General features: G+C 41.0%; 1 protein-coding gene across 1 annotated transcript; it reads right to left on the bottom strand.

Moving 5' to 3' along the window:
* Nucleotides 1-1,775: 1,775 nt before the first annotated feature.
* CRELD2 (cysteine rich with EGF like domains 2) lies at nucleotides 1,776-13,412 on the bottom strand. The gene is made up of 10 exons (XM_069850251.1): nucleotides 13,209-13,412; nucleotides 12,408-12,490; nucleotides 11,393-11,503; nucleotides 10,960-11,051; nucleotides 10,098-10,274; nucleotides 9,060-9,158; nucleotides 5,654-5,731; nucleotides 4,780-4,875; nucleotides 3,780-3,920; nucleotides 1,776-2,321 (listed from the first exon to the last, which is right to left on the bottom strand). Exons 1-10 carry the CDS (start codon nucleotides 13,347-13,349, stop codon nucleotides 2,263-2,265), a joined length of 1,077 nt encoding a protein of 358 aa, XP_069706352.1. The 5' UTR covers nucleotides 13,350-13,412; the 3' UTR covers nucleotides 1,776-2,262.
* Between the last annotated feature and the right edge of the window lie 244 nt (nucleotides 13,413-13,656).

The following is a 13,656-nucleotide window of genomic DNA, read 5'->3' as shown; positions in this document are numbered from 1 at the left end:
CAAGTTATTCTGTGAGGCAGACTTGTTTTACCCTGTTTATGAATAGATGGTATTATCTTTGCAGAGAACTCAGTGTCTATGATAGACATGTTGGGAATTCACACCAAAGAATACATTCAATATTGTAGTCCCAATGCTCAGTTAAAGACATTTCAGCACATAGTTTGATTCCCAAGTTCAGACACTGCAGGAGGATAGTGGTATACATGCTGCATACTTGAGACTGCTTTTCTGGCCTTGTTTAGAGCTTTAATTGAAACTTGCAGGTCTGCAGGCTTGCTTGTTCCTGAACCTTCTGTGGAGTCCAGCTATGACGTATCAGAGAACTCTCTCCTTTGAAGTGCCTAGGTGGTACTGAATAGTGTATTTCCTACTAAAAAAAGCACTTTGTCTTAGGTCAAGAAACTCTAAAGAAGGAGCAAGAGCAGCTGGCAAAAGGAATGCTGTATTAGTTTGATACCACACAGTATGAAGTTTACAAAATAATAGCTGTGAATCTAGAAGTTCAAGGTTCACCTTGAATAGGGGTGAAATGGAAAGTAAATGCTTCCATAATGCAGTTACAAACTTCTTCAGGTATCCCCCACCAGGGTCCCGAATTACTTGAAGGGAACTTCGAATAGCAAGATCTTCTTCACGAGAAGAAGCACTATTTCAGGTTTGAAAATTAATAGAAGAGATTGTTGAGGAGAGACAATTCTATTATGTAGAAGTAGGTGGTAGTTTCTAAACAGATATTCCATGTTACTAATAACAAGGACTACCTTGACCATCATCTGGAACACTTGAGAGTTAAGTGTCAACGAGCAAAGACAAGCTGTATTCCTGTAAGATCCTTAAGGCCATGCAGAGTGGCTACACCTGTACTAAAAAACACTACAGACACCCAAGTGTATACCTGGTGCTCCCCAAATTGCCTGGGTTTTCCTCCTTTTACTTCAGCACTTATTAAATACAACACCTACCCAACAACTTGGAAGCTTTGTGGCATATAGGCCTATCTCTGGCAATTACACCTGAGAAAGCACTAACGTTTTCATTTTCAGACTGGCAAATTATGAAACATTTAATTATAACAGTTGAAGGAAAATAAACTGTTACAGATACTTTTAATATTGTTGGTTAATTAAACTACAGCACACAAGATCAGCTTAGACAGCTTTTAACACAACTATCCAACAGAATCCTTTTTTGCACAATATTCACATAAATGTCTACTGCACCTCTAAATCCTACCATGCACAGTTCACAAATTGAACTGTGCCTTAGTCTGAGCAAAGAAGTCGTCAGGAGTATACAGGTGTTTGGCCTTCACTTCTTGACAGGTCCATCCTGTTCATACCCTTTTTATTTCCACTTGCATCAGGGGTACTGTTGATAACTTCTTCTTAGCCAGGCTTAAGCTATACTCTTTTACTTGTATAACAACTATGAGCCACTGAGTGCAGGTGTTAGCCAAACTTACTTTTCATTACTGTATGAAATATTTAATGTAAGTATCTGGAAGAAAGACTTGTCTACCCACCGTTGAAAGTTTACGTTTAACATAATTCTTCCTTTAGAGGTGGGGAGGTGGGGTGTTTGGTTTCCCCCCACCACCCCATTCCAGCACAACTGAGTGCTGGAATTCAGCACTGAACTACAATACAGTGGTTACAAGGTTCTAGGATTTTGGTTTTGTTGGATTGGTTGGTTGCTTTTTTTCACTGCCTAACTGAAAAATAGACATGACAGAACAGCAAGGTATTAACATCTTAAAAAATTTTTAAGGCACATTCCAACAAAATAACCTTTTATTGAATGCAGTATTAGGCATTCTATTTTGTTTAAGGAAGTGACAATTTCTAAAAACTGTATTTCAGTTACAGAAATATTGAAATATTTCTCATGCCAAGAATCGCCAAACTTCAGTCTGATTTTTTCTTGAATTATGAAGTGTAACTATATCCTTCCAAATGATTACAGTTTTCAGTAGGCACTAGAATGAGAAACCTGTAAATTGTTTACAATTGCTGGGTACAACGTTATGTTGATTCAAATTTTATACTAATCCATCTAGAGCTTTGTTCTTGAAGAATTATATAAAAAGTGGCATTTAAGAATAAAGAAATGCAGCTTAAAGAGTAGTTTATCACCATTTGAAAAAAAAATCTTAATGGAAACCTGGGTATTTCCTCCATTTCCACAGTATGTCCGCTACCAGAGGCTTAGTCCAATAATTTAAAACTTTTGACAGGAATGTCTTTTGGTTTCAAATGCATATCATAAGTCATCATGTCCAGTAGGTGAAGGCTCAGTTGTTTCACTCTCTACTGCCTCTCCTGTGAAATTAAGTATCATAATTAGAATACAAATGTTTTATTAATTATACCACGTATTTTTTGACATTTGGATTTTTTAAAGATAAACACAATCAACATATTATCAAGATCAGTGAAGCAATAAAGCCATATAGGAAGAACTCATTTCACCATCCTCCTAGTTTAAGCTCACTGCTTTTTTCAGCTAAAACAAAACATTCAAAATAAATTGGCCTGGTATTAGTAGCAGAAGATAAAAGCAGCACAGCTTTTTCTATTTTAAGTCTTTGTTTTCAGCTATTCACAGTGAACTTTCTCCTTTCCACATGACCTGTCAGAAGAAATTGTGGTATTTGAAAACAAAAAGCAAGTATTACTCAAAATTATTCTCTATAGTGCAAATTGCTTAGTTCATATGTTAAAACAGCCTTTAACAAAACAGTGTAAATTTATTATACTGGTAAAAGCATTAATCTAAGAAAAAAAGCTAATTTAATTTGTCAACTTGATTTTGCTTTTATTCTCACAAAATGTCAAACCACATTAAAAAAAAACATAGTAACTGATTCCCCGAGTATCTGTACAGGAAAAGTACATAACTGCTTTTAAAGGCCTAATAACAGCGAGTACTGAGAGCAAAATGGCTGAATGTGAATAGCAATATTACACGTATCCTTAGAACTTATTAGCACAAGATGAAAAAGCAGTCAAGGACAGACAAAAAAACCAGCCAAAGAAGCTAAGAAGTAGAAAGAAAAACAGAGGTATGAAATCGAGTCTCTTACCTATTACCCTACAACCTTTATTGCAAAATAAACCTGTCTTTCACTTTGGAATCTTAAAAAAAAAGCATAGATGGAGTAATGAAACACTAATGAATGTAACTCTGTCCATAATGTGTCACACATCCTAGAGCACATTACACTTGAATTTCTTGACTGAAGGTACAGTTTAAGTCAAGCTAAACAGTTCCTAGCTACTGAAAGCAGATGTCTTCTGCATATTCATCTTCACACCAGCCCTGGCACTTCTGTGATCACAAAATAAACAAATTCAGTTTGCTCATCCAGCAAGAAGACCTCCGTTTAATTTTCTACATTTCAGTGAGTTGAAGCAGCTTAGATACTATCAGATAAACACATAAGTCTTATAATTAATGCTAAAGCAGTAATTTGCCAGTTCTCATCATGTAATGAGCCCCTTAAGTGTCTGTCCTTAAAAACACAACCTTTAGTTAAGCAAAAAAAATAAAATATCAACACCAGAACAGGATATTTTAAAAATCCACTGTCTTCAAGGAAGAATACGTGCATGTCAGAATGCAGCCTACACAACAAACCCTTTATACAAACCACAGCTGTAGGAAGATGAGAAATAATACAGAAGAGTTTACAAGTGACTAGAACCTTAGACAGAAACACAACTCCAACTTGTCTACATAGCATATTTTAAAAAGATTTGTCATTCAGAGCCACTTACCTGTTTTTACAGTTTGGACACATATTCCATCTGTATCTTCAAACCCTTCTGAACATACACACTTGTAACTACCTGAAGTATTAACACAGTCTTGATTTTCTTTCAGGCAGACCTTTTCAGGAAGGTTACATTCATCTATATCTAGAAACAGGATAGGGAAAGAAAGAGTCCACTGTTGTTATTTTGTTATAAAATTTACTTGTACTCAGTCATATAAACAAAATTCTATTCAAATTCAGAATACACTAAGGAGCAAAACACTGCTGCCAGAGACTTAACTTCCATTAAGACAATGTTGTTCCTTCATTATTTAGTCTGTGTTTCAAATTTATTCAGGTAGTACTGGGTGTTTTCATGTTTTGCAGACCCCTTTGTAGGGAAATGAATTAAGCAACGGTATTCGTCTTAACATACTGAAGATTTCCCATAGTCTTTTTCTATTGATGCCATCAAAATACAAGGAAAGGAAGAGAAGGAAGCCTGTATACACTATAATACATCATCACAGTTAACAGCGACTTAAGATCGTGCATACCTTCTGCTCTTTCCCATGAAGAAACTTCATTCTCACTCTTTTTGCTATCACCTCATACGTTACAAATCATGATGAATAAATTTAATTTGAACTTGGACATTAATGGATTAATAGAAAGGCAACACATTGTGTTCCTTCCCTTCTATTACAAAATGAATACAGATGCACACTTCTAGTGAAGTGGCAGATAACTAACAAGAGACTCAAGTATTTGTTTCCTATACCTACTATAAAATACTTCGTTCCTTTTGGAGGGGTGTTTCACCTTTAAGCTTTGTCATGGAAATTAGCTGAATAATAAAAAGGAAAATAAAGGAAATCTTTGCTGCTAATACCAGAACAACCGAGTTCATTTTTTTAGGCTTGAAAACTGAAGTAAATGCAAATGTCCTTAACAACCCTTACATGCAGCTAATCAAGAGTGAGCTAACTGGTGTTCTACCACGTAAAGCTAAATTCACCAACCTGTACACTTTTCATCTTCCTTTATGTAGCCAGACGCACAGGTCTTACACTTGTCAGGACCTTCCCCTGTGCAACCTATGCAGCTGGCATCACATGCTAAAGACAAAATGTTTTAAGCATAAAAATTCACATATATGTGGCTTAAAGTATCACCCTTAAAGTCAGTCAGCTTACCCACACAAGAAATTATAGACTCACAGAATAGTTTAAGTTAGAAGGGACCTTTAAGATGATTTAGTTCCAACTCCCCGCCATGGACAGTGACACCATCCACTGGCTCAGGCTGCTTAAAGCCCCAACCAGCCTGGCCTTGAACACTTTAAGGGTTCCAGTTCCTCACCACCCTCACAGTGTAGAAATTCTATCTAAAATAAATCTACCCTCTTTCAGCTTAAAACCCTTACCCCTTGTCCTATCACTACGCTCCCTGATAAAGAGTCCCTCCCCGTCTCTCCTGTAGGCCCCCCTTCAGGTACTGGAAGGCTACTGTGAGGTGTCCCCAGAGTCTTCTCTTCTCAAGGCAAAAGATGTCCAGCTGTCTCAGGCTGTCTTCGTATGGGAAGTGCTGAATGCTCCCTGTTCACCTTCATGGCCCTCCTCTGGACCCACTCGATCAGGTCCACATCTTTCTAATGCTGGGGGCCCAGAGCTGAACACAGTACTCCAGGTAGGCTCTCACTAGAGCAATGTAGAAATAACCAGAAGCCTCTTGCTTTCCTCATATGATTGGTCTAAAGCCTCATCCTTTCTGTGCCCAGCCAGAACCAGACCACATTGTACTAACTGCCTGGTACCGCGCCCTTCCTAGCATTAATTCTAGCACTAGATTAGGATTCTAGACAATAAAGTACAACAGTAGATTAAAGAAAGAAACCTTTGCATGAGAAAGATCCATCTGTATTCAAACAATACTGGTGATCTTTACAAGGAGAAGCAGCACACTCATCTAAATCTGAAAGATATAAAGTGACGTTACCCAAAATAGTAGTCATGATTAATAGGTAGATTGTTACTTGAAAGCTATGCTTTGAGATCTTGCAAGAAGTGGTCCAGAGAAGCTACAATTTAAACTAACTACCCTGACAGTAATTGTTACAACGAGTTTAGGATCAGATATGAAACATGCTAGAGGTGAAAGTGACATGCTAACATATACTGATCCCTTAGGCATAAGATTTGCATTACCAAATAAAAACCTATCCTGCAAAGACTTTGTGTGATCATAGTAACTAATGTATCAGGAATTCAAGAGCTCAAATTAAATAAAACTTCTAGAATACTTGCCATCCTCGTCATTTTCAAGTCATGCTTTTTATGCAAATAGTATAACAAATAAGCAGACAGCCTACTCTTCTGGAATACCATTGATTTCTCTACTCCTGCATTACCAAGTTATGGAACTTCTTAAAGTGTTTAAAAAAAAAAAAATCTACACAAATGCATGTGCACACACACGCCACTTGGCTTTTTCCAGTTTGCTTTGTGTAAAAAACTAAGTCATGGTCAGGACCAGCGAAGCTGAAAACCAGTTCTACCTGGGATGTTAAAACACGCTAGTCTTGCGATTTCAAGGAAAGGGCACAACAGTACTCAAAACTAAACAATTCAGACACAGAAAGGCTATTTCAGTCCCCTTGCCGTCTCCCTCATCCTGTTGCTGCAGACATCACTCCTACCGAGTTCTCAATTTATACTTATCAGTTGCAATGATTACATGGCAAAAGAACTCCAGTTGTACAGAAGACAATACTGGAGCATCTTATAAACACTCTTGGAATACTCAACCCTCATCTAAGCATGTGTCACAGGAGCTATACTTCAAATCCTGGCTCTCATTAGCACTGTTAACAAGAAGCAATGTTCACATAATTTCTAAGATATTCTTTCAAGACATTATGTTAAAGGTCTTTAACTTGTAAAAATCAACCAGTTAAACAGAATACGTTACTCTCCCCCTTGTACATTCCTGCATGGAAGTATTTTTGGTATTTGGGTTTTTCCTTAAGTGTTTCATACATATCACCTCATAAATCAAGAGAGGCACTAAGGCAGAAATAGGTAAGAGATAAAAGGAAGCACCGAGCTTAATGTTTTTTGCATTTCTCTCCAACAACAAGAAGAGTTAGTATGCCTGGCCTTTAGTTAAATGTTTGCACTCTGTAAAAGTTGAGCATTTATAAGCATATAGTAATGTGAAGACAATAGTGCAATTACTACAATATATGTAGATGAGATGACAGGAATCCTCCAGTAATTGACAAAATACTTTAAATCAAGAACAGGGTGCTCTTTAGCATTCAAACAAAATAAAACCCATGCCTTAAAGGAAACACTCCACTTGCTGGCATCCATATTCCACTAAACTAAAAAGATACACAACAGTTTAACAAAATGAGGCAACCGGTGCAGAAGGAACAACAGTAACAGGGGATGAGGAAAAGGCCGAGGTACTTAATGCCTTCTTTGCCTCAGTCTTTAGTCGTAAGGAGGGTCGTTCCGTCTGTGTACTAACCCAGGAACTAGAGGAGCAAAATGAGGCTCCCATGATCCAAGAGGAGGTGGTCAGAGCCTTGCTAGCCCGACTGGACAGCTACAAGTCTATGGGGCCGGACGGGATTCACCCTAGGGTACTGAGGGAGCTGGCGGATGTGCTGGCCAAACCCCTTTCCATCATCTTCCAACAGTCCTGGAAGACTGGGGAAGTCCCACTGGACTGGAGGCTGGCTGATGTTGTGCCCATCTACAAGAAGGGTCGCAGGGAGGACCCAGGAAACTACAGGCCTGCCAGTCTGACCTCAGTGCCAGGGAAAGTCATGGAGCAGGTGATCTTGAGTGCTATCATGAAGCACATGCAAGAGAACCGGGTGATCAGGCCCAGTCAACATGGGTTCACAAAAGGCAGGTCTTGCCAGACTAACCTGATCGCCTTCTATGACAAAGTGACTCGGCTGCTGGATGAGGGAAAGGCTGTGGATGTGGTCTTCCTGGACTTCAGTAAAGCCTTTGACACAGTTTCTCACAGCATTCTGCTTGAGAAACTGTCAGCCTCTGGCCTGGACAGGCGCACACTCTCCTGGGTGGAAAACTGGTTGGATGGCCGGACCCAGAGAGTGGTGGGAAATGGTGTGAAATCCAGCTGGAGACCAGTGACAAGTGGGGTTCCCCAGGGCTCAGTGCTGGGTCCAGCCTTGTTCAATGTCTTCATCAATGATCTGGATGAAGGCATCGAGTGCACCCTTAGCAAGTTTGCAGACGACACTAAGCTGGGTGGAAGTGTCGATCTGCTGGAGGGTCGGGAGGCTCTGCAAAGGGATCTGAACAGGCTGGACCGCTGGGCTGAGTCCAGTGGCATGAGGTTTAACAAGGCCAAATGCCGGGTCCTGCACTTGGGGCACAACAACCCTATGCAGTGCTACAGACTAGGAGAAGTCTGTCTAGAAAGCTGCCTGGAGGAGAAGGACCTGGGGGTGTTGGTTGACAGCCGAGTGAATATGAGCCAGCAGTGTGCCCAGGTGGCCAAGAAGGCCAATGGCATCTTGGCTTGTATCAGAAACGGTGTGACCAGCAGGTCCAGGGAGGTTATCCTCCCTCTGTACTCGGCACTGGTGAGACCGCTCCTCGAATCCTGTGATCAGTTCTGGACCCCTCACCACAAGAAGGATGTTGAGGCTCTGGAGAGAGTCCAGAGAAGAGCAACAAAGCTGGTGAAAGGGCTGGAGAACAGGCCTTATGAAGAGCGGCTGAGAGAGCTGGGGTTGTTTAGCCTGGAGAAGAGGAGGCTGAGGGGAGACCTCATTGCTCTCTACAACTACCTGAAAGGACGTTGTAGAGAGGAGGGTGCTGGCCTCTTCTCCCAAGTGACAGGGGACAGGACAAGAGGGAATGGCCTCAAGCTCCGCCAGGGGAGATTTAGGCTAGACGTTAGGAAAAAATTCTTTACAGAAAGGGTCATTGGGCACTGGAACAGGCTGCCCAGGGAGGTGGTTGAGTCACCTTCCCTGGAGGTGTTTAAGGCACGGGTGGATGAGGTGCTGAGGGATATGGTTTAGTGTTTGATGGGAACGGTTGGACTCGATGATCCGGTGGGTCTCTTCCAACCTGGTTATTCTGTGATTCTGTGAAATGTTGCTTTCCGGCAGTAGTGAAACAGAAGACTACACACTATAGAAATCTAAACTGACAGAACACTTCCATAAAACAAAATAAAACTCAATGTGATGACATCTGATTTCACTAGCCAAAACTGCTACAAAACCTCTTTGGAGTCAAGCATTACTCACCCACACAAGCCGCTTCTTCATTTTTAATCCAGCCTTCTTTACAGTCTTGGCAGTCTTTGTTACTTGAACCAGTACAAGTTTTACAGGAAGTATGGCAGGCTGAGGTAAGAGAAAACTACAATCTGAGATTTGTTAAGAGAGTCCAAAACAAGTTTGGGCACACAAATTCTCAAAGAAAACCTTACTTAAGGTCTGCTGGAAGCTATCATACTTTAGTAGGTTGATCCTCCCATTCACAAGATTAAATCTTGACTTTATGGAGATATTTACAAACATACATCCCTGGCCTGATAAAAAACAACAACAAATGCACCCAAAAAAAAAAAATTCAACGAAAAAACAACCCAAAAAACTCAAGAGAGTCAAACCTGGCAATTACAGTTATCTGCGCTACTTAAATGAGCTCCATCAAATTCCAGTGACTAGAAGTGACAGGTCCAATTTCCACAATATTTGGAAAGAGGAGATCAAGAAGGTAGACTTTGAGAAGCTGCTCAGAGGTGAGACAGTGGTTTAAACACTACATTTGGCACTCAAACTACTTCATCTGTAACTAGCTATGAGAGCAATGTGCACAGTGATACTAGTTTGAAGAACTTCACAAGAAAACATACTATAAAATCAGTTGTATGAGCATATTATATATATTGTGTGTATATATGTGTATGCACATATATTGTGTGTATTTATAGTATATTACATGCATATATAACACAAAATATAATACATGCATGTTATATATTGCAATATAAAAAATGCATACTATATATTGCAATATAAAACAAATCATAGAGCAAAACTGCTACATAGCCAGATAACAATCCAACACAGATCGTGCTGAAAAACAACCTTACTAGGATCCACAGTCAGGGTTTAACTGCTGCAGAACCTCATTCAAGACTCTTTTATGATTAAAGCTGAGTGACCAAACTTTTTTTTGTTTTTAAATATTTGTCAGTTTAAATTGTTTCTAGTTTTGTTTACAAAAACTGAAGAAGGAATACAAAGATTTAAGCATCTGTCAAAGACTTTTGTTACCTGTACAAACAGAATGTGTCTCATTTCTCAAGGTACTGAAGTAACCACTAGAACAGTCCAAACAAAATTCTCCTGCATACTCCTTGTTACAGCTACATGAGCCATCTCCACCTCGGGTCCCATCACCATCACAGTGGCCATTTCCATGACAAGGTCTTTCCGATCCACCATGACAAGCTAAAAAGGATCAAAAAAATACATTTAAATCAGATGTTAAAGGAAACGAATTCCTTTTCTCAGCCACAAGCACTTGAAGTCCCTGCCTAGTAGAAAATATAAAAGTAGTCACTCTAAACAGGATATAATTTCCAAACTACTGTGTTCAGTTCTGGGCACCTCGCAACAAGAAGGATGTTGAGGCTCTGGAGCGAGTCCAGAGAAGAGCAATGAAACTGGTGAAGAGGCTGGAGAACAGGCCTTATGAGGAACGGCTGAGAGAGCTGGGGTTGTTTAGCCAGGAGGAGGCTGAGGGTTGACCTATTGCTCTCTACAACTACCTGAAAGGAGGTTGACCTCAAAAAATGGCCTCAAGCTCCACCAGGGGAGGTTCAGGCTGGACATCAGAAAAAAATTTTTCACAGAAAGGGTCATTGGGCACTGGAACAGGCTGCCCAGAGAGGTGGTTGAGTCCCCATCCCTGGAGATATTTAAAAGACGGGTGATGTGCTGAGGGGAATGTTGTAGTGGTTGGACTCATGATCCTGTGGGTCTTTTCCAATCTAGTGATTCTGTGATATTACAGAGAAGCTGGTGTCTCACATGAACTATCATACCTAATGTATTTGTCTATAGTATGAAAGACTGAAAACAAACAAGTAAAAGAAACATTATCTGCTACTGTATTTTTCCAAAGAAAAATTACCAAGGCATTCTGGTCCGTAAGTTCCAGCAGGGCAGCAAACTTCTATTGTTTCTATACAAAACCACTTAAACAAATCAGGATGCTTCTTCTTTCTGTACATGAAAGACATTCATTTATCAATAAAATGAACAAGGATTATTTAGAAGCCAACTTGCACAACCGAATCTCCACAAAGCAGCAAAGAAATCTATTGCATGTGACAGATGGGAAACCTGTTTTTCTGTTCTAAAGACAATTTTATTTCAGGAACAATTTCTAGAAGTCCTCCAATTTGAGATGAATTTACCTTTTAAACTACACTACTATTAATGAAGAATTAAACACACTGCTATTGTTCAGGCATAAGATTTAATATTAATAGTTCATCTTCTTAAATAACTTATCCATACAGAGATCATCGCACAAATATATATATGTGTATATATACACTTACAATTTGAACCACCATTTCTCTATATGTTCTTCATGCTCTTCTACCATGTTGTTGCATTCAAAGTTACTACTGTCACACAGATTCTCTATGATCTCTACCAGACGAATTTCACTATAAGCAGAGAAGGAAAATCATAAGTTTAATTTAAACACTTGACACCACTCAAGAAATGAGAGAAACTAGAGTTCAGCCTAGAATACTTCATCAGTTTATGGTGTGTTTTGAATTAGGTCCAAAACAAAGCAAATATCAGAATAAACAACCAACATTATTTCAACCAAAAAAATTATGATGACCACAAGAACTACTGTGGCTTGCTTGCATTTATTCTGTCTACAGACTGTGAGTCTGACAGATTTTTAGCTGCCCAGCAAATTTTGAGAGCAGTATTTTTCTCCCAAATTCAAAATAAATTTAACATATCGTTAATGTTTGATACAAGCCCATGAAGCTCACAGTAACGGAGGGTCATAAACCCCACTCTTGCATTTCAATGCTCTAACTGAGATTAAAAAGTGAATTTCAAATTTGGAAGAAAGCTATCACTCTCCTCGGTAATCAAACATATATACAAAACAGTACAATAATCTGCACCTCTTCTAGTTTTCTGTTTGACACTGAAATAGTGACAACTCCAAGAAGGAGAATCTGCTTTAATTCTAAAACAAGTATTGCAGTACTCTACACCTTGTATGGATTACCAATTAACAACTGACCATCACTGCAGATCATTATTTCAGTACTTTAATTGATAAATAAAATAAAAATTACTAAGACCAAAGTATTAATTTCTGTTGTTTCCAAAAGACAAATAAAGGCTTTAATGATGAATCTCCACTGTAATCTTTACTTTACAGTGTAATGTTACATTTTAATCCATAAGATTTTAAGGCTTGGACACAGGAAATGTTAGCTGCACCATTCCATATTCAAGTTCCAGACAAACACTCGTATGGTGACCTTATGCACAGTGGACATGAAATGTAACCACATAGGAAGTACTGAGACAGCTTACCTAGACTCATACTTTGACAGTGTCTTCTCTTCCCAAGCAGTGTTTCCACCACCAAAGTTCTTTTTAGCTGTATCTGCTAATCCCTACAAAAGAAAAGTACCAAAAGAATCTAAGTTTTGTAGGGCTCATTTTTAACAAAAATTAAGGACAATAATAAATGATTATATGAAAATGGTGAAAAGCACCACAAAGAAATTTCAGCAAAGCTCTGAAGCAGCCGATCAAATTGTTAAGTGAAAGAAACAGCTACTGAAAAGGGAGAAAGCGCAGGTTATAAAATAACTTGACTCAATTTTCATAACACATAAAGGTCTTGTTACAATCTGCATTTATATACAGAAATATACAGGTATGAAACTTTACACTCCTTTAAGCTCTCGGGAACTTCAGTAACCGGTTGAACAGAGCCTCTCGACAGGAATGGTTGGACTCGGTGAGGACTTTCCCACCCTGGTGATTCTATGACTCTACTTCATTCAGTTTTGATGGTCCTTAGCCTCATCTTCAACATGGTGTAACTTAAACACACAATCGCAGGGCAGGATAATTTACTGCGACCAGCATAACCTCCGAGCCACAGCCGATGCCCATCAAGCGATACCCCGCAAGCCATCTCCACAGCTAAAGCGACCCAGCGAGCTCGCAGGGAGAGCGCAGGTCCGAAGCGCACCAAGCCCCTCGCTGGGCAGAGTTTACCCTGACGCAGGATTCCAGGGGTCGCTCCGGAGACCCGGCCCGCTTTTGGCAGCGAAGCCGGCGGAGCCCTGCGTGCCCGCTGCGCTCCCGCCCCCCGCCGCACACCTGGTTGAACCTGTCCACGATGCCGCGGCAGGTGGAGCAGGCCCAGCGCCGCCGCTCGGCGAGGCCCGGGCCGGGCGGCAGCAGCAGCAGCAGCAGCGTCGCGGCGCAGAGCGCCAGGCGCCACGCGGGGCCGGGCCCCATAGCGAGGGCAGCGCGGCCGCCGCACCGAGCGCGCCTCGGCCCCGCCCCGCGCCCGCCGGCTCCATTCGGGTTTCCGCGTCCGCCCCGCGCACGCTCGGGCCGCGGGCGCTCGTTGGCGGAGCGAGGCCGGCGGCGGAACGCGGCCCAATCGAGGCCCGCCACGCCGCCCGCGCGGGGCGCCGAGCTCGGGGGGGCGGTGGGGGAAGCGAGGCCGCCGCCATCGTGAGAGCGGGCAGGCGCGGGCTCCGCGAGGCCGTCAGACCCGCCCTCCTCCGAGCCCCTTTCGCTGCCGGGCGCGCGCTTTGCC

This window comes from Phaenicophaeus curvirostris, chromosome 1 (assembly GCF_032191515.1).
Source record: "Phaenicophaeus curvirostris isolate KB17595 chromosome 1, BPBGC_Pcur_1.0, whole genome shotgun sequence".
NCBI lineage: Eukaryota > Metazoa > Chordata > Aves > Cuculiformes > Cuculidae > Phaenicophaeus > Phaenicophaeus curvirostris.
This window is presented reverse-complemented; position numbering and strand designations above follow the sequence as displayed.

Bases quoted from the DNA above. Each gene is read 5' to 3' on its own strand.
- CRELD2 (XM_069850251.1), bottom strand. From the start codon at position 13,349: ATGGGGCCCGGCCCCGCGTGGCGCCTGGCGCTCTGCGCCGCGACGCTG. The intron at 9,159-10,097 runs GTAACAAAAGTC...CTCTTACCTCAG, and splicing joins GACACATTCTGTTTGTACAG to CCTGCCATACTTCCTGTAAA. The intron at 5,732-9,059 runs GTGAGTAATGCT...TATATCTTTCAG, and splicing joins TGAAGAAGCGGCTTGTGTGG to ATTTAGATGAGTGTGCTGCT.